At 36.6% G+C, this 27,417-nt stretch overlaps 1 protein-coding gene across 1 annotated transcript in view; it reads right to left on the reverse strand.

The window, feature by feature from the left end:
- The window catches only part of OCA2 (OCA2 melanosomal transmembrane protein), a 190,400-nt gene that overhangs the window by 19,261 nt on the left and 143,722 nt on the right, over positions 1 to 27,417 (reverse strand). The window contains exon 24 of the mRNA XM_071746616.1: positions 14,659 to 14,752. Within this exon, the coding sequence (XP_071602717.1) occupies positions 14,659 to 14,752 (94 nt within the window). The remainder of the gene's footprint in view (positions 1 to 14,658; positions 14,753 to 27,417) is intronic.

Consider the following 27,417-nt stretch of genomic DNA (forward strand, 5'->3'; position numbering starts at 1 on the left):
CTACTTATTTAGGAGTTTAGCAAAGCATGTAGGAAGTCAGCCAAAGGCTAATAAAAAAGGAAAGTCAGGGTAAAAGGTACAAGATTATTAGCAGTTTCATAGAGAAGAATTTTCCTGTGACACAGGTGTCTCCATGAGCTATGAACATAAAGAGCTAATCTTGCATTTCTTGTGCAATAAAGATTCCCACTAGCCAATAAAACTTTAAAGTCCCACTTCTATGCGTGATCAGACTTGAAAATTATACAGATTATGTCTATCAAGCATGCATGATTCTCACAAAATTTATTATCATTGAGTTTGAAATTTGCAGTAGGTAGGCATCCTAAGCTTTTTATTTTAATATATTCTGGCGTGAATCTGATAAATGCAGAACTTAAATAAAATATGGTACATTACACAGAAGCGTGAAAATATATTAAAAATTTTCCCTGGGATGAGAATTTTAAAGTTAAGCAAACATAACGAAAAGATTATTTCCCACATAATAAATGGCTGACTAGTAAATTGTAAGTTGTTAACTAAATAAGTTTTACATTTGGGAACACAGAGGAAGTTAGTGCCCTTCCATTTTCACCTCCTAAGCACAATGGACAAATGCTGCCTGCTTGGTGTACTTATATTTTCTGTTTGAAGTAAAATGCAAGGACTGAGCCTGGTCACATAAGCATCCATGCAAAACCCTCACCAAGGATACATGGATAGAGCACAGGAGGAGAATTCCTTTCAAGTTCCTGTATTCCCAAGGATTCAGGCCTCATAAGGCTGCACTCCCCTATGAACCACCCTTTTGCATTGAAAAAAAAGTAGGAAAGCAGGAAAGTGTACATGGAAAGTAATGCAAGGGAATGAGAGCCCCTCTGTCCTGAAACCAAGATCTTGTCCCATCCCCACCCTCGGGCAGCAAGGACAGCATCAGCCCTGGTGTCCTCTGCTCACCATCAAACCAGACTCAGTGCTCACCAGGCCCAGTGACCCAGTGTCTTCCATGCAAAAAATCTTAACAAGACCATTATCAGCTCCACAGCAGCTAAAGAAGGAGGATATTATTTAAAGTCATATATATAGTCAGTTGAAATGTAGCTTTCAACCTAGGTCAGCCAAATTCATGCTGAAAGACCTGACCATTGGCCTAATAGCTGTTCAGGAGCTTGGGAAGGAGTAGGGGTGTATCTGCTTTTCTCATTATTGCCAAATATCATTATGGGAGAGGAAAACACCACCTGCCACTGGGCAGGAAACAACAAGGGAAGAGATATGAGTAGAGGGACAGTAAGGGACAAAAAGAGTGGAGAGTAGAGAAGAAAGTCAACACCAAACAGCAAACAGATTAATGTGTTGCAGCATCCTAAACTGAGTTGCAATACACACATTTTTTTCATTGTTAACAATTTCTACATTAATGTTTCTGTAGTGGTTATTATTTATTTTTATCTTTTGCATTTTCATTTGAAGAATTTTTGCACAATATCAGTGTATGCATGATGAGAAACATACACTGGGATTCAGCTCCAGATTCAAGCACATGGAAATGGGAACTAAATGTGAAAGTTATTTTTTTGTCTAAGTTCCCACAGTAGACAGTGGAAAATCTAGGCAACACAGTAAGCAGAATAGATGCATCCATCTACTGCAGGATGAGTCAAACTGCACATTAGATTCCATTAGATTCCAAGGCAGACAATTAGATTGGAGATTTAAAGATTGTCACACTCAGCTTCCAGCTACCACTTGAGCATGAAATGAGTCCATGTATCTTATGTCATATCTACCAGATCTATGAAGATGTCCTGGACACAGGGCTAGATAAATATCTATGTTTAGGCCAGTGAATAAAGCCTTGTATCACCAATGGGCCCTCCAACAGGAGCTTAGACAATTAGCTCATATCACATCAGGTATTTTAATTGAAGCTGAATACCATCTTAAGGCAAACTACTGTACTGAGAATCCATATACTTTTATTACATGAAAATTAACCAGAATAAAAAAAAAATGCATTTAAATAGTGGATTCATTCACTTTTTTGTTTTACACTTTGCTGGAATAAAAATAACCCAGAGATTTTAGTCCATTCATTGGTCAATAATATCTGAATTCATTGCATTCATATGGTTTGAAGATTAAATTACTGCAAAATTGATGTGGATTTAATCTACTTGTTTTTCAATTAAAGTGTTAATTTAAAAATTGAACTATTAACTTTTAATTAAATACAGTATATTAGTGTAGAATTACTTTCAGTTACTTTGTCTTTCATAGACATACTCACATTCATGCATAAATTCCACTAAAAACGTCAAGATAATTTAACAGTTTTACCCCTTAGCTCTCATGAATCAGGAAGCTGTAAAAGTAATGTGTCATGTATTGGTATTTCTTTTGTGAATGTGCTTTAGTGCAGCCTGTATCTTAGAGATGGTAAATTTTAACTATACATTTGGTTCATCTAAGATTCAATTTGCATTATTTATCTTTAAGACAGAACAGTACAGAGCTATTTTAAGTCAGATGGGACTCCAAGAAGGGGCCTATGCAGGGCCTTCAGGAAGGCAATTCTTTCTATCTCAAGATATCCCTTTAAGAGGTCAGGACAAGTCTTCCCTTTTTCCTCTCCATGGACTGCAGAAGGAATACGAATGAACAGGCTGAATTAAATGGATGAACTCAGGTGTGCTGAATCACATTTCAATTCAAGTGTCCTATTTCTGACGGTTGTCTTGTTTACAAGGGAAATGCAGAAAATTCTGGAGTAGCAAAACCATAGGGAATATAAGTAATTTCTGTGAGGTGAAGGCTCACCCAAGAGGTGACTTGAAAAGTCACTAATCGGGCTAAACTTGTTAAACAACATAATATAATTCATACACAAGTTTAACTATGCATTTTTTGTGCTGTGTCTTACTACTCAACATAGGCCAGACAGAACAGCCTGCAGACTCTGCTCATATCAGTAAATCATCTGATTTTCAACTACCCTGGGAAGTTGTGGTTGCTCCCAGGGTACTCATAGACCCCACTGTCACTGCACAGCATCCCTGGAGCTTCCCCACAGCTCAGGGCCAGGGTTTTCTTCCACCCAGCCAGGGCTCCTCCATCCAAATGTTCTTAATGTCAGAAATCCATGAAACAGCACTGTGTTTTAGCTAATGATTTTTTATTTTTTTTTTTTTATAACCGTCCACATTTTTCTAAATTTCTGCACAATCAGAAAACTTAGACATTTCCAAACCTGTAATTCTCCTCCATCTACAACAGTAATTACTACAAGAACTGTCTTATCACTTAAAGTTTTCAGTAATGGTATTTGGTTGTACTTATTAATAGAGATATATATTGCCATTGCAAAACTTAGGGAAAAGCTGACCCCCATTTTGAATCTGGTTCTTTCTCTTCCTATCTGAATATTCATAGAAATTTATATTTTTACAGCAGTTTATTCTGTTAATACAAAGGTGTCAATCATTTTAACCTTTAAACTAAGAGAAGGCACATTGTCTGTCACTGAACTTTTGAGTTTGACATCAGTTAAAGTTCTCCCATTAAAAAGGAGTTACCAAAGCAACATGAAGACTTATACAACCAATCTGTCAAAAAAAGATATGCCTGTAATACCTTCAAAAATAAAACCTTTTCTGTCAAACAGGCACAATTTGTAGCTGGCAGGCTTTGACTTTGAGATTAAAGCCCAGTGATCCCAAAGACCTTACTTTGCTCCCATGTCTGTGACAAATAAGTGCAATTTATTTTCTTTTTTTTTTTTTTTTTTTTTGTAAAGAACATATTTTAAGTTACAAAATACGACAAACTATATACTACACTGGAATAATGCTATGTTTCAAGTACCTGAAGGGGGCCTACAGGAAAGCTGTGGAGGGACTTTTTACAAGGGCTTGTAGCAACAGGACAAGGGGTAGGAGTTTCAAACTGGAAGACGATAAATTTAGATTAGACCTTAGGAAGAAATCCTTTCTTGTGAGGGTGTCGAGACACTGGCACAGGCTGCCCAGAGAAGCTGTGGCTGCCCCCTCCCTGGAAGTGTCCAAGGCCAGGTTGGATGGGGTTTGGAGTAACCTGGTCTAGTGGGAGGTGTCCCTGCTCATGGCAGGAGCCTTGGGACCAGATGGCCTTTGAGGTCACTTCAAACCCAAGCCGTTCTATGGTTCTTTGTTTCTCATAATATTAGCTACTAGGTCATAGCATACTTTGATAGGTCTAAAATGACACATAATCTAAGATGACTTAATCTCATACATTTAATTTAACTACAATATAGAAAATTATATATTATATTAATATACTAATGACGTTTTGCGGGTTGCAACAGGCAATGGAAATAGAGCCTAGAAATACCACGAACAACAGTCTAAAGTCTTACAAATTTAATAAAAGACCATGTACATAGTGAGTTCTCACTGAAGCAGTAAAAGCAGAGAACTCTCTAAGCAAAAAACCTATATTTTGCTGTTTTCCCAGTCACTACAAATACCCTTTATTCTAAACAACCTTCATTGATATAGTCACTGATATTTTATATTTTAAGCAATACAACAGGTTGTTTTGGGTTTTTCTGCTTTAATTTTGCTGGGTCTTGGCTTTAGCTGTTTTGTAATGGCCTCAGTTTTGTTCACTCTCACTCTGGTTTGACCATTCATAGCTACACTTCCTACCTTCTTTGTTTTAACATTTCATTTATTACTATCACTACAGAGAGAAGCCTCTTGGTCTTGCTGAGAAGAGCACACTTTTCAGAATTAAAGAGCTCCTCATTACTTTGGGAGAAGTAAAAATGTTATTCAGGCTATTCCAAAGTGAATCCCTTTTAAGGCTTCACACTGTGAAGTCTCAGTCACCATGAAACAAATCAGTAAACACGATTGCCATGAATGGTGGGGGACAGCATGTGAGTTACAATTTGGTTTTTTTCCAAACAGTCTGGCCAGCACCTGAGTGAGGTAAATATTCACAGTTATTCAACAAACTAAATAACAATCTTTCAGTACAGTGTCTCATTTGTCAAAGGCAAGAATTTAGGCAAAAGGCAGCAATTTATAACCTCCTCAGAAGACATTGCAGGAACAAACCAAAAACATTAAGTTCAAGAGAAGTATATGCAGTGGCCACTCGCTTTCAGACAGAGAAACTGGAAAAGAGATTTAAAAATACTTAAACATATAATATTCATGAAATATACATGGCTGTGAGACTGGTGCAAAAAGACAAAAAATCTTCCAGCCAGTCCTGTTCCATGCACAAGTCTATACAAAGAGAATTCAGAATACTTGGCAAGATTATTATTAGTTCATTTCTGCTTCTTCATAGATGGGGATACTTGCACTGGCCTGAATGGTCATGACACAGAGCTGCCCTAAGGCAAGACTTAAACTAAGCACCTGAAAGACAGAAAAAGCAGCTCTTGGGCTTTGTATTAGAGAAAAAGCCTTGGGTTAGAGAAAGATCTTTGGGTTCAGCCATGCCAACACAAAAGCTAACTTCAAGTAACAAGCCATAAAAAGACAGATTTTTCAGTTGTCTGTGGTCATATGCTTTAACGTACAGGCTAGTGCTGATGATAAGGCCCCAACAAAGATGGGTGCCCCTTAGTAGGAGGGAGAAAAAAAGTCTTTGTGCCTCACTGGGCACTGATTTACTGTTACATCAAGAACGGGAGATGGGTGACTCCTTGAATAACAAATACAATAGGAGGAAAACAATTGTCACCCTAATTAAGGCAGGAATAAGATTCTCTCTTGCCAAAAGAGAGAATAGAATTTTCCAGTGAGAAATAAAGCCACTGTGGTGTGCTTAAATCCTTGATCACAGGGAGACTGAGAGAAGCCACAATATCTGATGTGATTTCAGAAGTAATCTGTACATTTTAGAAAACTATACTTGTAACAGCACAGACTTGCTCTTTTTTAAGTTTTCTGTTCCAGTTCTTATCATGGGTTTCACAATATTCTACCACTGCAGCTTGAAATAAACCAAAAGCTTCTCACACCTATGGCAAACATCTGCTTTTTATAAATATTTTCTATAAATATTTTCTAAACCAAATTAACAAAGATTAAGATTTTGCAATATTAAATCTTTTCCCCCTGTATAAAATAAAGCTGGTTAACAATGCATAGCACACAGGTGAGCTGGGCATCACATCTATGAAAAGCAGACTCTTTCCTTTTCCATGTACTACATGAACTGAGAGTAACAAGAAAAAATTCACCCCAGTTGCTAGCTCCAAGACATGGTGAGTTAAAGCAGCAGAGACTATTTCAGTCCGACTCTCCTTGCCAGAATTTTTCCTTCAATCTTAGCCAGCAAAACAAGCTGGCATTATGAAATAGGCATGATCATCTGTGAGTCAAATCACTCAAAGGTAACTGTGACTGCTCTCCTGTTTACACATGGACCTACTCACACACACCTTGTGAGGCATTAGCAAACCCTTCCTTTAGTGACCTGCAACAAAACACAGGTGCTAGACCACAGGAGCAGCAACGACACGGACACACCAACTCTCAACACTTGGCCCACATTCTCATTGGAACTACTGACACTGATGAATTATCTAGGAAAATAATGCACTGACCTCTTTTAACCACAGAAAATCTCTCTGATTTAATAGGCTCCAGGGTTTCTGAAATTTTTAAATCACAGTCATGACAAGCCTAACAGCATAATGGCACATACGACCTTCATTTTGTGCCTTTTGGCATTTAACAAATGCAGATTTACTTCAATGCAAAAGTAGAGAGACCGCAAATTAACTCCTGCCTTGATGCTGTAGAAGTTTAATCAGCTACAGAGGAGCCTTCCTGTTTTCTCTCCAGATGTCCCTGAAACTTGGTAATACCTATTTTAATTATGTCTTCTATCTAACCATGTAATTCTGTATATTGGGATATAGTACCATGCAAAACAGTTTCAGAGGATCTGGTGGAAATCAAACCCAGTGAAATGAAAAATGAGGTAATTTACTGGCCTTTTAAAAGCTTCCTAGAAAGGTGAACATTCTTAACTGATTTCAGCCTATATTAGTAGGAGTAAAATATCAATCCTCATGGACAGACATGTCAGCAAAGAGAGAGCTTTTATTTAAAATCCATCAGTTTCCAGTGAAAAATGGTACCATGCAGATTTTTCTAGTCATTAGTTTCTTAAGTTTCTACATGGGTACTATTTAAAGAAACACTGAAGAAGGACTACAACTGTTCTTTGGAGCAGACGTTCTAATTTTCAAATTTACTTTAAGCACAAATTATAGTATGTTCCTGAAATCTTGGGCTTTGGAGGTACTTCAATAATCTTTTTATTAAAATATGCTTCTGTTCATTAAAGAAAAATAATTCATGTGCATGTTTCACAAAGCACTTACCAAAACCTATCTATCTCTCCACCTAAGTGTATGTAGCAAGACTTTCTGCTCTTCAGCTTCCTTTACAGATTATAAAAAATCTGCAAAAACATTTGACTAAACAAAGAAAGTCTATAAATAAATAATATCTTATTGCAATATTCACTTATGTGACAACTATCATAGCTCTGCAACTTGAAAGAGGAATTAATTCAGAAAATTTGTATAGCCTTGTCATACACAAAAAGTCAACTATGGAAACAAAAGCATTAAACTATAGTCTAAAGAAAGACAAGATTTTTAATCTTTCACAAATGCCAAGTCAAGTCAAGAATTAACTTCTTCACAGATGTTATTTAAATCCCCATTTTAGGAGAGACCACTTTTTACTCAAGCTATGAGCTATTTTAGCTATGATAAAAAAGACAATAAATGTGATTTCTTATGTATAAGTTAAAAAACAAACCCATAAAGCAAGTTAGATACAGTTTAGCTACAGCAATTGTTCCATCTTTATGGAAGGCTGATTTAGTTCATGTTTCAACATTCACCTTTATGTCAAAACTCAGAAAATTTAACAATTTGACTCAGTGGAGGTAGAAAAGGTGGCCAAGACACATACAGGTGAGTAAGGGTTTGCCTAACACTGTTGGACAAGTAAGTATTTTCATGGGATTTGATGCAAGTTATGCAACTACTTAAAAGAAGCAGCATTCACTTTATTTGGCTGCCACAGATGACAATGTAACGTTTGTTTGAGAGCAGTTGTTAGGTCAACAAAATCAAATTGCAAAAACTGTCATTCTTCTTAAAAAACCCCACCTAGAACCTAATATTGAGAGATATACGATGTGAGAGAATACGTGCTGAATTACCATTATAATTTGTTGAGTGACCAGCTGAAAATCAACACATTATCTGTAGCTTTGTATTTCTTAGCAAAAGAGTGAATGGGATGCTAAAATCTAATTTATGTTTGTTAAACTTGATTTCCTGACAATAGAGATTTTCCTGTGTAATTGGATTTTAAATTTATGACCTAAATGAACTATTTAAAAAACCCTATTCTGATCAAAATCAACCTCTAAAAGAGCAACAGTGTTCAGCATAGAGTGGTGTAATAGGAAGAAAGTAGAGAAAAATGAACACCAAATTCACAGGAACTGACAGGACTGCAGCTGTCTAACACATAATCAAGTAGAGACATTTATGCTGCTTTACAGAGCCCAATGTGGTCTTTTTCAAAACTGTTTTCTCAATAAGTTGTGTGAATAGGATGCACAGGGGATAGCAAAGAAAATCATATTTGGCCTCCCAGATGTATGAGTGACAGTTCTAATGGGAAGCACTGGTTCACAGCCTTTATGGGTGAGTGCTCTAAGCAGGGCAAAATAGGATATCCTACTGTAATTTTGTTTTTCTGCAAATATCTCCAAAGACAAAGTCTATGATGAAAATGAAGTCTTTTCTAAGCTGTTATCAAAAACCAATATTTTTTTCACACTTGCATATTATTGTTACTCCCAGCGAAGACACCATGATTTATTCACAGTCAGCCAAAATTTACTTGAAATAAAAATAGAGTATTTCCCACTATACCCACTTTCTTTTTGTGTCAAATAGGTTCAGCATTTATCTGTGGTTTTATAATTTTTTTTTCTTTTATCACATCGTGCATCACAGGGATATGGGGGTGACTGGTATTGAATTATAGCAAGATGAAGGAACATGACTTACTGTATGTTCAAAATACTATGTATCTTTGTAAGGTTTTAAATGCCTTTCTCAAACAGAAAATTAAAATCAAGCTGGCAACTTTATTAGCAAGGGGAAACAGATAATTAAAGCCCCTACAGCAATGAACACATCTTCTGTGACAAACCAAATTTTTCAGTGGTAACACAGATATTTCTGTGGGTTGTTTTTATGTTCCATAGGGTGGACAGACCTACTGGAATGCTATGCTGCAATAAACAAACTCAGAGATTTATTAGTACAAATAAAAAATTAACATGAAATGAAGCATCTAGATGAGAAGAAACATCTGCAATGCTATTTCTTTTATCTCATTCCTTGAGAAAAACAAAGCTCTCTTGATTATTCTAAAGTCTTAATTGATTCAATTAACTTCTGGAAATCATTCAGGCAACAAGTCTATACTTTCCTTATCTGACCATTTGCCAAGAGAAATAGTGCTCTCCTACATTTGGGGTTTTCCTTTATGTTAAGTTCTTATTTATGATTTAATGTTCCTCTGATAATTAGACTGAAAATAATAATATGCATATTATCTTTCCCTGCCTTCTGCTTACTCATATAATGCTGTCTCTGAACAATTTCTTTTATATTATAAATATTTCTGATGTTTTCTACAGTGTCAAGTCTACAAAATAAAATTGCTCTTCTCTCCAGAGTCATAATGCTCATTGTTTGCTCTGATGTTTAACCTTGACCATGTGCAGAAAATATCCCACTGATCTCTATCTCCTTTTCTAAACCTCACGGACACAAGATTATTTTTATTTTTACCACTTAAGTATTTGTCTTTGTGTCCATCCTTTAGTTCACTTACTAGATCACATAACACACCAGTTCCCTTTCCTCTCTGCCCATTGATGGTATGTTCATTAGAAACATAATGTAAGAAAAGTATAAGCACTTGCAGGAGGCTGAGAGGAGGAAGAGTGAAACATATACACACAAATAAATAACATGAAAGCTGACAGAGACTTGGATTTAACAGTCAATAGTAAATTAAACAGGAATTCAAAATGGCCTAGATTAACAACCAAAAGGCAAATAGCTCCATATTTTATATTTAATCTTATCATTGTAAGATGGGAAAAAAATATGAGGACTGTGCCTGGAATATTTTGTTCAGCTCTGCCTTCTGAATTAGTAGAAGGATAAAAAAAATTAGGGCACATAAAAGATTTTTTTTTTTTCAGGAGGAAAGATTAAAACACATAAATACGGTTTGATAAGGAAGTTTCCAAAGTGGAAAAGCACTGTAATTTGGCTGGAATGTTTCCAAAAATGCAAGACCATCTTTATTCCAATTGCTACTTCTGAGCTTGATCTTCCTAGGACTTTTAATTTTGGTTTTGTCTTAACACTTCTTCCTTTCCTTTGTATCTGATGCAGTCCAAATGAATCTTCCAGAAGCAGTTATCCATTATTTACCCTCAGATTTCTGGGGCTAGTTAAAAGCCAAACCCCAGAATGGCTGAGCTTTGAAGGCACCACTGAGGATCACAAATACCTTGGCCAGTGCTTGGCCTATAGCTGGACATTGTGCTGCTGAGAACCTCTGCCTTCTCCACTGATAAACCAGCAGGAGCCCCTTTTCATTGCCTTACCACCATATATAACAGATTCAAAGGTGAAAACATCCTCATGCCGATAAAGTCAGTTTATTAGAGTATTTTTATATTCTAAGGGACATGGAAATATTCTCATTTCCATGGAAAACAATGAAGTATCAGGAAAAGCTCACAAGAGCCAGGAACAGTTAATTGACTTTATAGCAACCAAGGAATCATTTGTTACTGGTAAGCTTGCCCTTCCCCTTGTAAGCACTGTTCAAACAGAACTGGTTTTGACATGTGTTGATGTGTAATGTGGGAGAAGGACACAACAGCTGAATGTGCTCCAGGTAAGATACTTGGTGACACTGGACAGTTCAGTTCAATCCAGGAATGTGTGTTTGGGACCTGGTATCTCCTCAACCAGAAGTATACTCTGGACACCAAACTGCTTTAAGGTGCTTCAACACAGAGAGGGAAGATCCAAGCCTTTCTCAGTGTAATATTTTCCACCTAAATGCCATCCTACTGGATCCTCCCTACAGGAACAGAACTTCCAGCACATTGGCCTGAGCTGCTTGGATGGTGAGGATGGAACACCAGGGCTGGCTTTCTTCCACTTACATCCAGCCACACTCATCAGTCTGGAATGAGATTATTGCCCTGAAGTCATTAGGGAGGTAGGACTCCATCCAGAGAAGGAAACAATTAGCTGTGTTTTAGACGGGGATCTTCCCCAAGATGTTAGGTTTCTGACAGACTATTTACTGTCATTCAGACATGCACCCACTTAGCACTGGATTTCTTCTGCTGAAGGCATGCCAGGTAGAAGCACATTAAGCTGGTCAAAGTATGACATTTAAGGAAAGTTATCAGAGTTGGTCACCTCTGGCTCTAGCTGGCCATCCAAAAAGCATTATACAACATGCTAGCTGGTCTGCTACTGCTCACCTCTCAAAAAAGAGAAGAGGAACACTGAATCTCACCAAGACCCACTATAGAAAGACACACATATCAGTCATGAACTCATCAGAACTCTTACAGGACACACAGCTTGGTTCCTGTCTTTTTCTCTCCCTTCTCAGAGGCATAATAATGCCTCTCATCACTAGACATCCACAGGCTCTGGAAGCACCACCATCCCTTTTGTGTCAAGGTGTACTCACTGTACAGGCTTAGTAGCACTGCCCAGAGTTTCTCCTCTGGTCACTATGTCAAAACACAGTTTACAAAACAGATGTTTTTAGCGTCTCCCTTGGACAAAGTTGCTTAATTTTTGGCTTAGCATGCAAGTGGGGAGGAATGGTATAGGAAGTAGTATACCATGTTGTACAACCCCAGACATCACCCAGAACAGATTTGTCATGGGGTTCCTGCACAGAGACTCCTGACAAGGACAAAATAGTATGAGCCCAAGTTGTACTGACGACACCTTAGCAAAAGTCAGGCAGCAGAGGGTCATCATCTCACTACACATGGTATACATGATTTTTCCTTGGTGACTCACAGAGTTTTGCAAGATGAGAAGGTAAAAATCTATAGAGGACCCTGAGCAGGGTAGTGAAACCTAATGAGTAATCATGGGAAACAGGGAAGAAATACAGGAAAATCACTTCATACTTTGAGAAAACCTTCATAAATAAAATTAAGCAAGATAAAAACCCTCAAGGGATACATGTAATACCTCTTAATGCCAAAAAAAGCCTCAGAAAATATTGAATCAAGGCACATTGGACTAAAACAAATATTTTCCTGACAGAAATTATAAAGGAGCTTATGATTTGCCTCCTTGGTGATTGAGAAGTCAGCATAAGCAGGCTTTTAATTTCTTTCTGCTAATTAATATCTACAGTTATCTTACTGTGAACACTGGATTCAGTTCTCACATCTTTGCTCACAATACCTACAGCTTTTCCCAGTATCCTTTTCCATTGAAAGCATAGATATAGAAGGTAATTTCAGAACATCTATGTATTGTCTTCAAGCTTCAATGTGCACTTGGAGCCCAGAAAGCCAACCCTGTCCCGAGCTGCATCAAACGAAGCACAGACAGTCAAGTGAGGTGATTCTCCCCCTCTGCTCTACTCTTGTGAGACCCCACCTGGAGTACTGTGTCCAATTCTGGAGTCCACAAGATAAGAAAGATATAGAAGTCCTTGAGCATGCCCAGAAAAGAGCCACAAAAATTATCAGAGGACTCAATCATGTCTCCTGTGAAGACAGGATGAGGAAGTTGGTATGTTTGGCCTGGAGAAGAGGAGGCTCCAAGGTGACCTCATAGCAGTTGGGAGCCTACAAGAAAGCTGAGATGGGGCTTTTTGCATGGGTGTGTAGCAAGAGGAAAAGGGGTAATGGTTTAAAACTTGAAGAGGGGAGATTTAGATTAGATACTAGGAAGAAAATGTTTACTGTCAGGGTGGTGAGACACTGGCACAGGTTGCCCAAGGAAGTTGTGGCTGCCCCCTCCCTGTAAGTGTTCAAGGCCAGGTTGAATGTGGCCTCAAGCAACCTGGTCTAGTTTCAGGTGTCCCTGCCCATGGGACAGGGGCTGGAACTAGAAGATCTTTAAAGTCCCTTCCAACCCAAACCATTCTATGATTCTCTGATTCCCCAGTGAACACTACTGAAAAGACTAGTCAGTTTATATCCTTGTCTCTGCTTACATGCTCACTCAGCATCAGGAAAGCTTTCAGAACATGTCATTATACAATTTACCTAGAAGACACACTTTTAATGCAACATACAAGTTAAAACCCCAGATGACAAGCTGAACATCTGCAGAACACAAATTGAAGAGTTCACAGGCCCATTACTGTAGCATCACCATATTTTTTTCTTTAGCTATTACTGTGTACTGAAGACTGTATTGTAATCTCAAATGTCCTGACAACCAACATTTTGATTTGATGAGCATTCTGTCTTTCTGAAACATATCACCAGAAAACTATGACTAAAGAGAAACTGTTCAATGAACAGCACATACTTACAAAAACAACAGCTTAGACCATCTTATTTTGGGTGGGTTATCATCGACTCTGTTCCAGATACTTGTGTATAATTAATCATTAATTACGCAGATTTAAAGGTTTTAAGGTTAAAGGAAAGCTTGTAGAGCTGAGAAACTAAAATAAACAATGCAATGAATGAAAAAGTACTGGTGTCAACAGTATGCTTTTCCCTAAACATGTAGAAAAATGAACAAGGAATTATGTTTTAGTTAAATCAACTACTCTTTAAATTTTAACTTCATGTCTAGTCCTCTGTTTGCCAGTTTCTATTTATACCTTACACCTACAGTCTCAAAAACTGAAGGTGTTTGGAAAAACATGAAACAGTTGTATGTGTTAGGTACAGTAAGTATACTTTTTCCCTTAAAAATGTTTTGATGAATGACCTACAGTGAAACTTCCATTATTAAACTGCAATTGTTAACCACCAATTAAAAAATTGTTAAACAACTTGAGCTTTTACTAGCTGCCCATTGCACCTTTACATATAGTTTCTCAGCAGCAATATTTTTTAGAGTAATATTTTAGAGTAATATTTTTTAAATAGGTTTACTCATGGAATCATGGACTACAGTTCTACTCAGTCTAAAATGGGATCTCCCCCTTTCTCCTGGTGATGGAATGTCCCTGAAAACGTGCAGCTGAGAAACTATTTTTAAACTGCATTTAACAATCAAGCAACAATTATGTATTACAGAGCTGAAGATAAGAAAGAGGGTGATCAAAGCAGGAATTTCTGAGACTTTTTTTCTCCCGGGGTTCCCCTGTGCTCCTTCCACCTTTATGCATTTTATCCACAGTATGCCAAAATAAAGTGATCCACCCTCCACCTGCATTTCAGTTGCCAAAAAAGAAGTTAGAAACACAGTTCTGCTTTATGAACCATTTCTCCATATTTTCTCCTAGGAGGATCCATTTTTTTCTTAGAGGAAAAAAAAAAAAAAAAAAAAAAAAAAAAAAAAAAAAAAAAGTAAGAAGTTCAAAATTGTACCTGAAAAACTGCATGAAAGAGAAGCCATAACCATGCTGTTCAGCAATTCCTGCACAAACAACATTCGCAGATGCTCCAATCAATGTTCCATTACCTGCAGTTCAGAAAACAAATAGCAGTTTATAGTTGCACTCCGTTTCTTATCCTTCCTCTGTTTATTCTGTGTTAAATTCCTAAGATGTACTAGTTAGAAAATAAAAATCAATTTCTTTTCTGTAGGCTTGAAAAGAAACATACAGACAGTATCTCTACGTCCTATAAAAAGCTTTGAAAGATAAGCCTGGTATTCTCTGATTCTACATAAGACAGAAAAAGAGGGAAGGAACATAACACCAATCTACACTTGTGAAAACGACATCAGATACTTTCATTCAGATAAACTTGCTGATTTTTTTGGTTCTACATACTAGAAGCCATCAGAAAAAGGATGAGATAGTTTGAGGATGCTAAGAAAAATGGACGCCTTTTTTCCTTACACAAACTTGATATCTTTTTTTAGAGACAGTAACTAATTGTGAAGATTTAATTTCTTTTTTAATAGAAGTTTAAAACATAATAAGTAGGAATAGGGAGGGGAATGGATCTGTTTCATGTCTCTCTGCTAAGGCAAAAGAATCACCACAGATACAAAGTTTGCCTGCCACACCTCATCGGTTCCTTTATACATAGTGGAACATAAACTTATTCAGTGAAATTTACCAAATCACATATACAAGTCCACTTAGGAGAGGAACACAGTGAAGGAAAATAATATACCATACTTATAATGTACATTTGTCCTCTTGGAAGAAACAAATATTTTTCTTCTTCTGATTTTCTTCCCATAACTAATTTATTCCTATGCCTTTTCTTCACTTTCAGCAATCTGTCAATGTGAAGAAGCCAGGTATTCAGAGTTCAGAAAGACCTACCCATTTTCTATAGTTTTCCCATGAGTCATACCTCAGAATTAAGAATACTTGACTTCCACAAAGCAGATGTCTTCAGCAAATGTTTCTGATCTAAGGCACGACTCAGGAAGCAACAGTGATTAGTACATTTTATTCTTTAATTGGAATTTCAAATAAAAGATATAATAATCTAGGAGAATTTTTTTTCATGTCTTTTGCCATACATCACTACATTATCTACACATTATTCTAAACAAGACTTTCTATGGTCCCACAGGAATATAGCTACTCTTCTCCCTGCTGCCCAGGGATGTGATAGTCACCATCCCTGGAGGTATTTAAAAACCATGTAGATGAGACACTTCAGGATATGCTCTAGTGGGTAATACAGATATTGATATATATATTTCAATCCAGGGGAATGTTTACAGTTGGATGCAGTGATCTTAAAGGTCTTTTCCAACTGTGACAATTCTCTGATTCTGTGATTCTCCTTTTGGCCCTTTTAAACATTACTGCTCAGTGAACACTCTTCTGGCCTGACTTTGAGAAAAACAGATCAGGAGGTAATTAATGGCCCAGTAAATTCCTTTGACTTAGTTAATGTTTCAGCTCATCCAGAGACCAGTTTACCGAATAATAAATAAGAATACAGGCAGAAGAATTATTTCCCTAAATATTGACACATGGCCTTCTGCACCTGAAAGTGCACAAGAAATGAGCAGACTTCTAAAAATATTCTTAAAAATATTAGAACAGTCTTAATTCCAATTAAAATGAAGTTATAGAGTTCAGAAGTAAGGAATAGGAGTAAAAATGTGTGATGTGGGAGGAACACTGGAGGAAATCAGATCTTTCTTGAATAAGAAAAAGTGTAGGAGAAGTTTGATTGCAATAATTTTGATCCCAGATTGGATTTAAAGCCATACAAGTGTCAGTGGATACCAAAATACAGATTTTTGACTGGCCATTCTAGGGACAGAATAAGAACTTTGAGAAACAACTAAGCCCCCAAAATTTGCTAAGGACAATTTTTATCTTAAAAAAAAAAAAAAAAATCAGTTTTTTTTAAATGTCGATTTCATGAAAGTCCAGGCTTCCCCAAAAAAACCCTCTCATATGGCCAAGACTTTTGCAATTGACTCAGAAGATAAAGCATAATTTTTATTTATTCCAGGATGGTTAATTATTACCAACAAAAAATAGGCAGCAAACTGAGATACACATCCTAGAGTAGAGATCTGATCATGAATATCCATTGTTTCATGTGAGTGGCCTAAATATTGCCTATTGAAAACAGGAACTGAATCATCAGCAGCCTCAAACAGGTCTTGAGGTGATCCCACTATGGAACAAGAAATCTGGCAGGTGAGGGGAGATTAAGAAGAAAAGAATTCACACCCCAACTCCTTGCGATCCCAACATGACATTTTATTTTATATACTTAATTGTCTTTATTTTCTTCTCATTTCTATTTTTCTGCTCGCATAGGAGCTATGTGAGCGAGGTGAGCTGCTTCCTACTTACTCTGTTTTTAAGGCTTTGACATTGCAAAGGAGCTGGAAGAGGATACTGAGGTCCTCTCTGCCTATGAGGAGCTCTACTGATGTTAGTGGAACTGCAACATCAATAGAAGGATACACCCCTACAGAATGTAAAACACTGTGGTGCATTCTTGTCAGACACCAAGGGCTATTTGTGACCTCAGCTTCTTGTAAGCACATCAATCATGCAGCCCCTCACACATGTTTGAGGTGTGGAGAGAAAAGATGACTAACCCTACTAGAGGTCCAGAAGCCTTTAAAAAATAGTTCCTAGGGCACCACTGGTCATGAGAAATGGCACAGCTCACTTCCCATGCTCTCTTTTTGTCTCAAAGCATATTTTACTTATTTTAATGCATGCTTAAAGATATGAAATTTAACTTGAAATATCAGCGTGCCTTGTAGGCTTTAGCATGGGAAAGGCAAGACACAAAGCATGTGCCATAATGCAAAGCCAGAACAAATGAATACAGCTGATGTTATTATAGGAATCAGGCAACAGTCAAGGAATCTGCAATTCTAAAACTAATGAGTAGTCTACAGCCTCCAAACATTTCATAAGAGGTTTCTGCTCTATGTGTAGCACAACCAGACATCACCATCAGAGTAATACAGCTGGAGCTGAGGAATACAGCACTAGCTACAAATTAAAGAAATGGAACAGAAGCTACACTTGTCCCACGGCTGTGACTACCTCCGGTCAAGGTCTCCAAAGAGCACAGTCTCTCCTCCTATGCTGTAAGTAGGCTTCACATTATGAAGTGTTATGGAAAGAGTTTCTGCTTCAGCAGCAAATTGATTTCCCCAAGTACACTTTACTTGAGGAGAAATTGTCACTTGAAACGTTTTCTGAAAGGAACAACGTTTCTTTTTCATTTGTTCAGAGCATGTGTGCAGTTTAATTAGGTATTGGCTCAGGAGGCTTCAAAGAACAGCACTGAAATTAACAACAGAGGCAAACTTTTGTTTCTCCTCCCAGGAACATCTGTTGCCATGGCAAATCTTTAACTCAGCAGAGAAATAACAACACTGTGACCTCTGAATGACAGAATGTCTGGGACTAGGTTAATGTACATGGAAACCTACACACATTAAATTTATTCCAAGTGATGCAAAGGAAGAATAAGCATTTTCTAGGACTTCACCCAATCTTGACTTCATCTTCACATCATCTTCACTCTTAAGAATAATTAAGCTTAAAAAGCACAGCAAGGACTCTTACTTTGTTCTAGGCTCAAAATATAACACACAGGTGAACTGTGTCAAAGACTAACATTGTGATAACCAGCCTGTTTTGATGACTCCTATTGTGACTTTTTTTGATAACTCCTACTGTAATTCATCCTTTATTCCAAGGCAGATGGTTATTAAAAAACTGGATTCAAATAATTAAATAATATATTTCTGGTATCAATGGTATGTGACATGTATTAGGCAAGTGATTTTTTTCCTGGATATCTATTCTGCCTCTTAGTCTGGGAAGACCACATGTATTATTGTCAATACTAACTATGCTTAATAATACATAAGCATGAAATCAAGGAAAACCTGTTCCTTAATAATATTTTTTTTCAATCTCATTTTGAAATGTGATCAGAGAAAGAAACAGACATGTCACTTAAAGAGCTGCTGCTGCCAAGGCTACAGAAGAGAAAGTGACAGAGAAATCCTTCTCACAAATCACATTCATTTTTCCATGGACCTGCCCTAGTTTTGCACAATCATTGCACAAGCAAGGTAGATGATTTTCTACTGTTTATCTCCAGAAAAGTGACATAAAAATATATTTCTGATACTTACCAAATTACTTTTCCTATTTTTAGGGAATTTGAAATCAACTCCCAGCATAAGAAAATATTCAGCCATTTTAGTTAGTTTACCAAGATCCAAAACAAATATCCACACATTAAAACATGTCTTTGCCTAAGGTTTGGTAATCCTGATTTGGTATTTGCAATATCAAACGGCCCTGCTTCTTCCAGACTCTGCTTTCCTTTGTAGTTACTTCTTCTCAACCTTATGTTCAGTTATCACCCTCTGCTACATCACTCCATCAGAGACTGCCAAATTAAACCCAGAACCTACATATCATACACAATGCACTTTCCTTGGCCTCAGACAGCCTCTCCCTCAGCCCAGATGACTATAACCTGCTGTGCCCTGACAACCAATGCTTGGAGAACTGATTGAGCTTGCTAAAAGAACAGGCTGGGAAATCAGGGTACAATCATAACCAGAAAAGTAAGGTAGCTTGTGTCAATAATGTTTCCTTTCAACTTAAGCCTCATTCTCAGCTGTTGGTTTCTATTTGTCAGCAGCACATTGACTATATCTAAATACCAAGAGTCCCTTTGGTATTATCTCCTCAAGAGCAAGCCTAACCCTTGTGTTTGCTGAATTAATGTGTTTGCCTAGAGAATCATCTCAAAGTGCCTGGGAGAATTAGTGTTCTTTACTCAACTCACTGAGAAATCAAAGGAAAGAGATTATCAGTAACAAAGATATTTTGCTTAGCATGAGCAGTCCTCATGAACAGTAGCCTTCTGAAATATAAAGGAGCCAGTACCTTGCCTGTGCAACAGCAATTTAAAGTGGATTACTTGTGGAAAAGTCTTGCTTTGTTGTTAGCATCACAGACCACTTCCTTTCCATGTGCTCCAATGGTTGATAACAATCCACAACTGCTGTTAACTTTCTGCATTTTCTCTTCACTGAATCCGCAGCTAGGTAATGCAGAATCAAAAAGATGACCCTGTTTTCATGCCAATACAGGCCCTAAAAACAGCTTTTCCCTGACCTGGGACAACCATCTGTGCAAGGCTGTTTGGCATGGGCACAGATGGTTGCAGGTCTTTGTCCCAGACAAGGGTTCTTACTCTGAAACCAGGAGTTCACTACAAAACCATGACAAATTTTAGGATGAGGATGCTCAGCCCTGCTTTTTGCTGTAATCAAACCATTTTATTACAGAGTCAAAGCAAAACATAATTAAGGAAGCCAGCTCCTTGATTCCCATCCACTTACAAAAGAATACTCTGTGCAGTCTCCCATAAGTTTTCCACCATTAAATACGAGTAGACTGATGTGTGGAGTCTCCTTTCCATAATGTATTCCATTTCTCTACTTAAAGCACAAACTGGTCAAATACAACCAAATCTGGCTGCAGAAGTGAACACTGAAGAGTTAGGATTAGCCTTACAGGAGACAGATTCACAGCTTTTATAAATTTTCTGTTTCACCAAAACTAATCCAGATTTGCCTCATTAAACAAAACAATTTTATATTTGTCTAAGTGTCTGCAAGTCTTAAATATCTCTTAATACTTTTTTATGGGTAAAAATTAACAAGTACTGGATAACCAAACTTTGCAGTCAGTAAAGAGCTACATAAGCAAGGTAAATTAAATCATTAACAATCCCTAAAATAACAAGAAAACCTAAGTCATAAGCAGTAGGAGGGAGAGGTATGCATGAACTCTTTCACTGTTCTTATAGATAGCAGTTGTACAATATCAACATTTTTTAATTTTAACCATTTATAGGAGAGAGAAACAAAAGATTAAATCAAAATTTTGAGATAACTTATCCAAAAAGTATGTTAAACTTCATATAATCTACCACTTCTTATCAAGTAAACCCTACCAATTTTTATCCTGATGATTGTACCACCAATCAGTGGTACCACCTTACAGTAGTAAGAAAGCTACTGTAAGTATTGTACTATTCAGTACTCATTCCTTTTTTTTATATGAGTGGAAAAGGTAAAATTTAAACTTGTCAGTTGTGAAATAGGTAAGGCAGGTTCCTGCACTTGTTATTTTAATGACATAAAGAAATCCACAACTTCTTTCAAATCCAGACATCTGTAAAAATGTATAAAAAAATGGGGTCATCACTGGAGTCATCTTTCTCTCTGAAGTCAACTTACACACTACAGGAGTAAAAAAAAGTAGTTTAATGGGAAATGTGTCAGCAGCACACCCTGACATTCCATTCCCTCATGTCCTGAAATACATACTCAAGTAAGTTTGATTTAAAACATTTAATGCTGCATGCAAGCCTCAGCTTACACATTTTTTTCTCTTCAATTTTTAGATTCAGAGGCTTAAATTGTGCCATCTTATTTCCCCAGCTTCTCCACTTGTGGCACTATTAGGGATCAAATATTGAAAAATAGTCCAATGTATAGAGTCCTGGTATAAAAAGACATTATTCAACTTCATCATAACTTACTTTGAAGTGAAAGAACAAAATAGTATTATAAAAAGAAAAAATGTCCCCCCACATTAAATTATTTTAGAATATCCAGCTGCTTTAAATTCAGATTCCAACTTAACCCAAATTAACTTTCAGTTGGAGCTGACTTGTTGAGTTTTATTATGGTTGAATTGCCTTGCTTGAAACTTTCATAACTTCTGCTAGTGCCCCCCTTTGGTTTAGGTATGCTAACTGCAACTGTGCTACGTACATTTTATAATGCATGTATAAATAATAACTAGAGCATAACTTTCTTTAGAATCATACAGAGTGTCTGATTTATCAGTAAGAATCAGTATGAATATTGCAGATTGAGGGGGGGGGGTTTCCTCCTCTCTGCTGCACCACCGAAGGTGCAGAAAAGGGGCTATTATCTGGAAAGTGTCTGCAGAGAAAGGAGAAAGGAGAAAGGTAATACAGTGTTACCTTCTGCACTGAAGGGTTTTGAAGCTTGTTATAGCTTCCTTGTCATTTTCTAATAGTCCAAGGTCTTTTAACTGAATATAACTCTTGTGCTGACAACTATGCAGAGCCTGTATTCTCGTATTTTAGCAATACAGCTTGATGAGTTTGAGTATTCTATATTATTCTGAAACCTAAAATGGCCAAGGCTTATAAAAGAAACCCTGTGATTTATGCTAAAGAAATGACAAAGTAAAAAAAAAATAAACAAAACTCCACATATGTTTTGTAGAGGTCTCTGATGTCATCTCTGATCATTATTCTGTCTAGTTTGAAAACTTTATAGGCTGAAGTGACTTCACAAATTGAAACCATAAATACGAGCATTTTAAATTCATCAATACCGCAAGCATTATAATCAAGTGAGCTTGATGCTTGGTGGTTTTTATTTTTTAAAATCAGCATAAAATAGAACCAAATTTTATGTATTAGACATAGCTCTCTTCCATTTTGAAACCTAAGATTTACCATCCAAACTATAAATCCTCATCAGTATAGCTTAAACTACATCCTCTAACCCATATACTTCATATTTCCTCCTTAACAACATACATATATCTATATATCCATGTCTGCCAAGGTAACTCCTTCCTAGCTTAGAAAAATGGCCTTACTGAGAAAAAATGACTTCAATGTAGGATTTGTTTCCATATTAACTCAGTATTTTAAAGTGAAGCAGGCCTCTGATACTGCCTTAATACAGAAAAAGGTAGATTCTTCAAATGTACACACTCAGTTTTAGCTCATTATACATTTTACATTCCCAGCTTTCTTCTGTATATCTTCCATGCCACAGAGGATTATCTTCAATAATCTTAGAGATTATAGAATCTCCTTTCACAGCAGGGACTCTAGTAATGAGCCTGGCTCTCACAGTGAGGGCTTCACAGAACTGCTGGGCTTTCACAACTTTATACTGGGAAAACATAAAGATGGAGCAATGCTTGAATGTCATGAAAGTGATAAGGAAAACAACGCTTGGATTTTTACAGAAAGTTGTGGGTCCTGGCTGTTCCAGAAAAGAGCAAGAGTACAGTTAAAGCACTCAAGTATCAATGCAGGCAAAATACCCCTTGTGTCTATATCCAATGGTGTTGTTCTTCATGCTACAACAAAACTTGAAACCTTCAGTTAAGACTTGGAGTTTCATCTTGAGAACAAGCAAGTAGTTCTGCTATTTAATTGACAGCAATCAGTTTATGTCCACTGTACTTGTTTCTGTCATTGAAAACATCATAAAAACAATGCAAAGTATATTCAGGAAGTAAATTAGATATTAGTGTAAGACATACAATATAGCTGCTAGATATTCCTTCTAGGTCTCTATAATTTAGAGGCATAATGCTGCAAATGTCTGCACTGAGGTCTTTAGAGAAAAACTGAGACACATTTCCTAAATTCCTGTATATGCCTGCCTTTTAAAGTCAAGAACAGCAGTATCCTTTTGTTTTTGAAAGAGCTCAAGTCACTTTCATTCCCTACAATACCACCCTTTGATTTGGGTTATGAGCTGTATAATCATAGACAAAATGCTTATCTGAATCTGTGCTGTCTCACCTACAAGACCTAAAAATTAAAACAAAGGATTTCTCAACATTAAAAGATTCCAATGGCCTCTAGAAACAATATGAACTGCCAATACCAGTGTTCTAGTTAAATTCATGCTCAAGTAAATGCATTCTCCCCACTAAAAGAATATTCTTTATGATATGATTCATTTACATGTTCTCTACAACAATTAAGTTAAAAAAAAGTGATCATCTTAAATAGAGGCTATATTTTTACTCCATACATTCAGTTCTTTATAAACTTCTTATATCTTTCAAATTGAAGTGCTATCCATGTTTGATCTATTTTAACTATAAAAGAACTTCAAAGGTCCTACAATTGTGCTTTTTTTCATATTAGTTCTTCTATATTTTAATAAATTTTATACTTTATAGAAGGGTATTGCTTTTCCCTAGTATTGCAAAGAAGGCGGGTTCATTTAGGAACAGAAAAAATATTTCTAGGTTTATATCTTTGCTGTGTACGTAACTTTAAAATTTATTTAGGATTTTATTGAGCAGAATCAGGCGGAATAATAAATCAGTGATACTCCACTGTGTAAGGCCCCATCTGCATCAGGGACTGAAGAAGGGGTACCAAGAGATAGAATATCTATAGCACTGGACCACTGGGAGAAATTGAACTGTTTATCTAACCCTGTGGGCTGCACACCTTTAATAGCTGTAATTAGCAGAATGTCCTGTGGATGGTGGATTTTATTCACGCCTGAATTTTGACCCTGTAAGGTTAGAAGGAAAGAGCTAGCAGCCCCCTCCTACTACCCCCTTTCTTGAAGTAGAGACTACAAGAGAGTTTGTGTGGCCAGAGTAAAACAGCTGTATGCACCCCAGAGACTGTATCTTCCTGCAGGATTTTAAGAGTTTCAGGTGTTGCTCTCCAGGAAAATACATGGAGTTTCTTCTCTAATAGTGCAAAAGTATACACTACAGAAAATGTCCCCTTCAGACCTCAGCAACAGTCACCGCAGTGGAAAAACTTTTTGCGTTGAGAACTCAAAAGGTAAGGACATTCAAATATGAATTGAATCACTTGGTAAATCAAGCCCTTCTGTTTTTTTCTTCATTTTTTCAAAGTCATACTTTCTATAAATCATGAAAAAAAAAAAAAAAAAAAAAGAGAGAGAGAGATAAAAAGACAAATGCCAGCTCTTTAAATGTCAAATGTACAAAATCCCTTCAAATACTATCTTAACTATAACCTCTTCAGCTCAGTAAAAATCTAGTTCTACACAATGAAGGAGTTTTAGAAGGTGGATTTCTAACTGTGTACTTACTCAAATTGAGTTGAATCCATATTTCATGTTATGTTAAAACTTATGCACTGACAGAGGCAGTGCAATTAAAGCTCCTCTTGTTCTGAAATTGCTGTAGCTAGCAATATTCATTTACCCTCCAAAATTTTAGCACAGCATTCTCTAGACGCTACTGGAAGGTCTACATAGAACTAAGTCTCAAGAGTTACCATAATTTCATCATGTACTAGAATAGGAAGCCTTAATGAATAGAGCTTTATTGAATGTCCTCTCCTGCAAAAGACGTACAGAGGGAAATTTGTCTGAACACCACAGTAAATGAGAAATTACTTCCTGTTTTGTTTCCTTTAGTTACTTTTAAATTTGCTGGTTTCTTTTATGGGTAAAACAAAATTTAAATGCTAGCAGACAGTACATGAAACACCACACAAGCGATGCAAATTTTTTTGCTTCCACATAGTCAACCCGAACATTAGCGCCCTGACCACCAAGAATTAATAGGGTTATCCAGTGTTCATTGGCAAACCAGAAGGCCCCAAGATCTGAATTTATTTTGACTTGTCTTTGGGCAGCCTCTCAGCTACTCAAGTTCTGCCCATGAGGGCTTTGATACACTCAGCAGAGAGCCTCTGGTGTCTTCAGTGAGTGAGCAGCTGCCCCCGGGACACCACAGTTTCTCCAGCATCAGAGAGCCTAGGGCAGCCAGACTCATAATTTTCAACTTAATTGATGTTTTTAAAGATAGCTGGGACAATTATAAACCTAAATTTCCAAAACCAGATCCCCTGTGTTTATTTTTAACTGCATAGGATTGAATTGATCTTAGAAAGAAAACTGACGGAGTAGAACTGGCAAAGTTTGAAAGAGACTCAAAGATTTCAAAATTATGACCATCTTACTGCCTGTGATCAGTCTCCTTCAAAATGCCTTGTTTACCGTGTTCCTCTGGTTGCATAAGCAGTGATAAGATCAAATATTCTGCCTTAAGCTCCAGGCAATAATGATATAATTGTCATCTACCACTTCCCTAATGGGATTATTGTACCTTGAGGATTCCTTCACACTGCTTCAGTGCTGATAAGACTTTTCTTTTGGAAATAATTTTTGAAGGCCATCAAGACTTTCTGTTTGTTTAAAAAAAAATCCCATTTCCCACACTCTTAGAGACCATGAAATTTTTTAAAGCAAAAAGCTTTTCCACACTTCTCATTCCCTAACAATAAGCTTATACAATAAGCTTGTATATTTGCTTTTAGTTTTGACAGGGGAAAGTCAGAAGCATATTAATTTTCAGGCTAACACTCCTAATGAGAACTTTGACAGTACAATTCAGCATGCACACAGATTTATCCCAACAGAGAACCATTCAGAGTGTTTAAGCTTTTGCTAATAATGATAATAATCTAACTTTTTATCCAAATATTTGCATGGAGTCTGTCTTGAATAACCAGGCTCTTTTTGTGGATCTCTAGTCTCTTTAATTCAAATAATTACCATATTACTATTTATATTTTTTTTTTCCCCTCATGCTGCATACATACAAAAGCCTCTGTGGAAATCTTGGCAGTCCTTCAACAAATCAAAGTAAAGGAATTTGGGTTAAAATTATAACTGATACTTCAGAAAACCAGATGAGACCTAGATAGGCTCCAAGGCTGGTGAAGTGGCCCCCATTCAGAATATATCAGTGCAACCTGGCCAATATTTTTTTTCAATCTGAAATTTTAATAAAATTAGAGGATGTTTGGTGATTAGCAAATTATGAAGGAAGATTATATTGTTATGGAAAACATCTTTATAAAATATGTTTATTATTCATATCACTGTTTTTAAAGATAAATAAATTAAAGTCACAATATAATAATAACTAATGATGAGTACATTAAATATTCCTTAAATTAATAGCTGTTCTTTGCTAAAAATTGTAGTGCCTTTTCAACATGCTCTTAACATTCAATCTGTAAATTACATCATTATAATCCTTGCTAGGTACTAATGTCACCTGTATTAGCAATATCTTGGTTAAAGAAATCAACCAGAATTCATATTACACACAAACCTGACTTTAGTTTTAATCTCTGTAAAGTGAAGGAAACTTTGGAGAGGCATAGAGTGAGAAAAGGGGTGGGTCCATTGCAGGATGTAATTCTATCCATTTTAATGGCATTTAACCTAATTAATTGTATATTTAGGGCCCAAAACACAGCCCAATAAAACATAAACAGCATTAAAATTCTCAGTGGTAAAAAAATTATACTAACTTTATTTCTCATTTAAAAACGTAGACTTTTTAATCACATTTACTACACTTGGTATTTGGAAATGTGTTGTAACACCTTCTTAAGCCATTTGCAGAATGTAAAAAAAACCAAAAAAATAAACCAAAAAACAAGAAACAGTATACGCATTCATTGCAAAAAACTACTGGATTTCTGTTGTCCTTTACAGCTATAATAAACAGGAATTAAATCATGGCCCTAGAATACATTACATTACATTACATTACAATACATTACATTCATGGTACATCTTCAATTTAAAAAAACATGTCATGGAACAATCTGCTTCTTTAGTGTTAATGCACTGACAACGACAGCCATTCCAGTTAATACCAGCACGGGTAGTAGAATGGCTGAGCTTTCACTATTAGAAGTCTCTTTGCCAAAGACTTCAAAAAGACTTTTTATGGAGTGAGGACTGCTAATTGGGTCACCAAATGGATGCTCAAACCATTTCTGAGAGCCAGCCAGAAAACCTCCCAGTGACTTCAGTAGACTTTGAATCAA

This window comes from Heliangelus exortis, chromosome 1 (assembly GCF_036169615.1).
Source record: "Heliangelus exortis chromosome 1, bHelExo1.hap1, whole genome shotgun sequence".
Lineage (NCBI taxonomy): Eukaryota > Metazoa > Chordata > Aves > Apodiformes > Trochilidae > Heliangelus > Heliangelus exortis.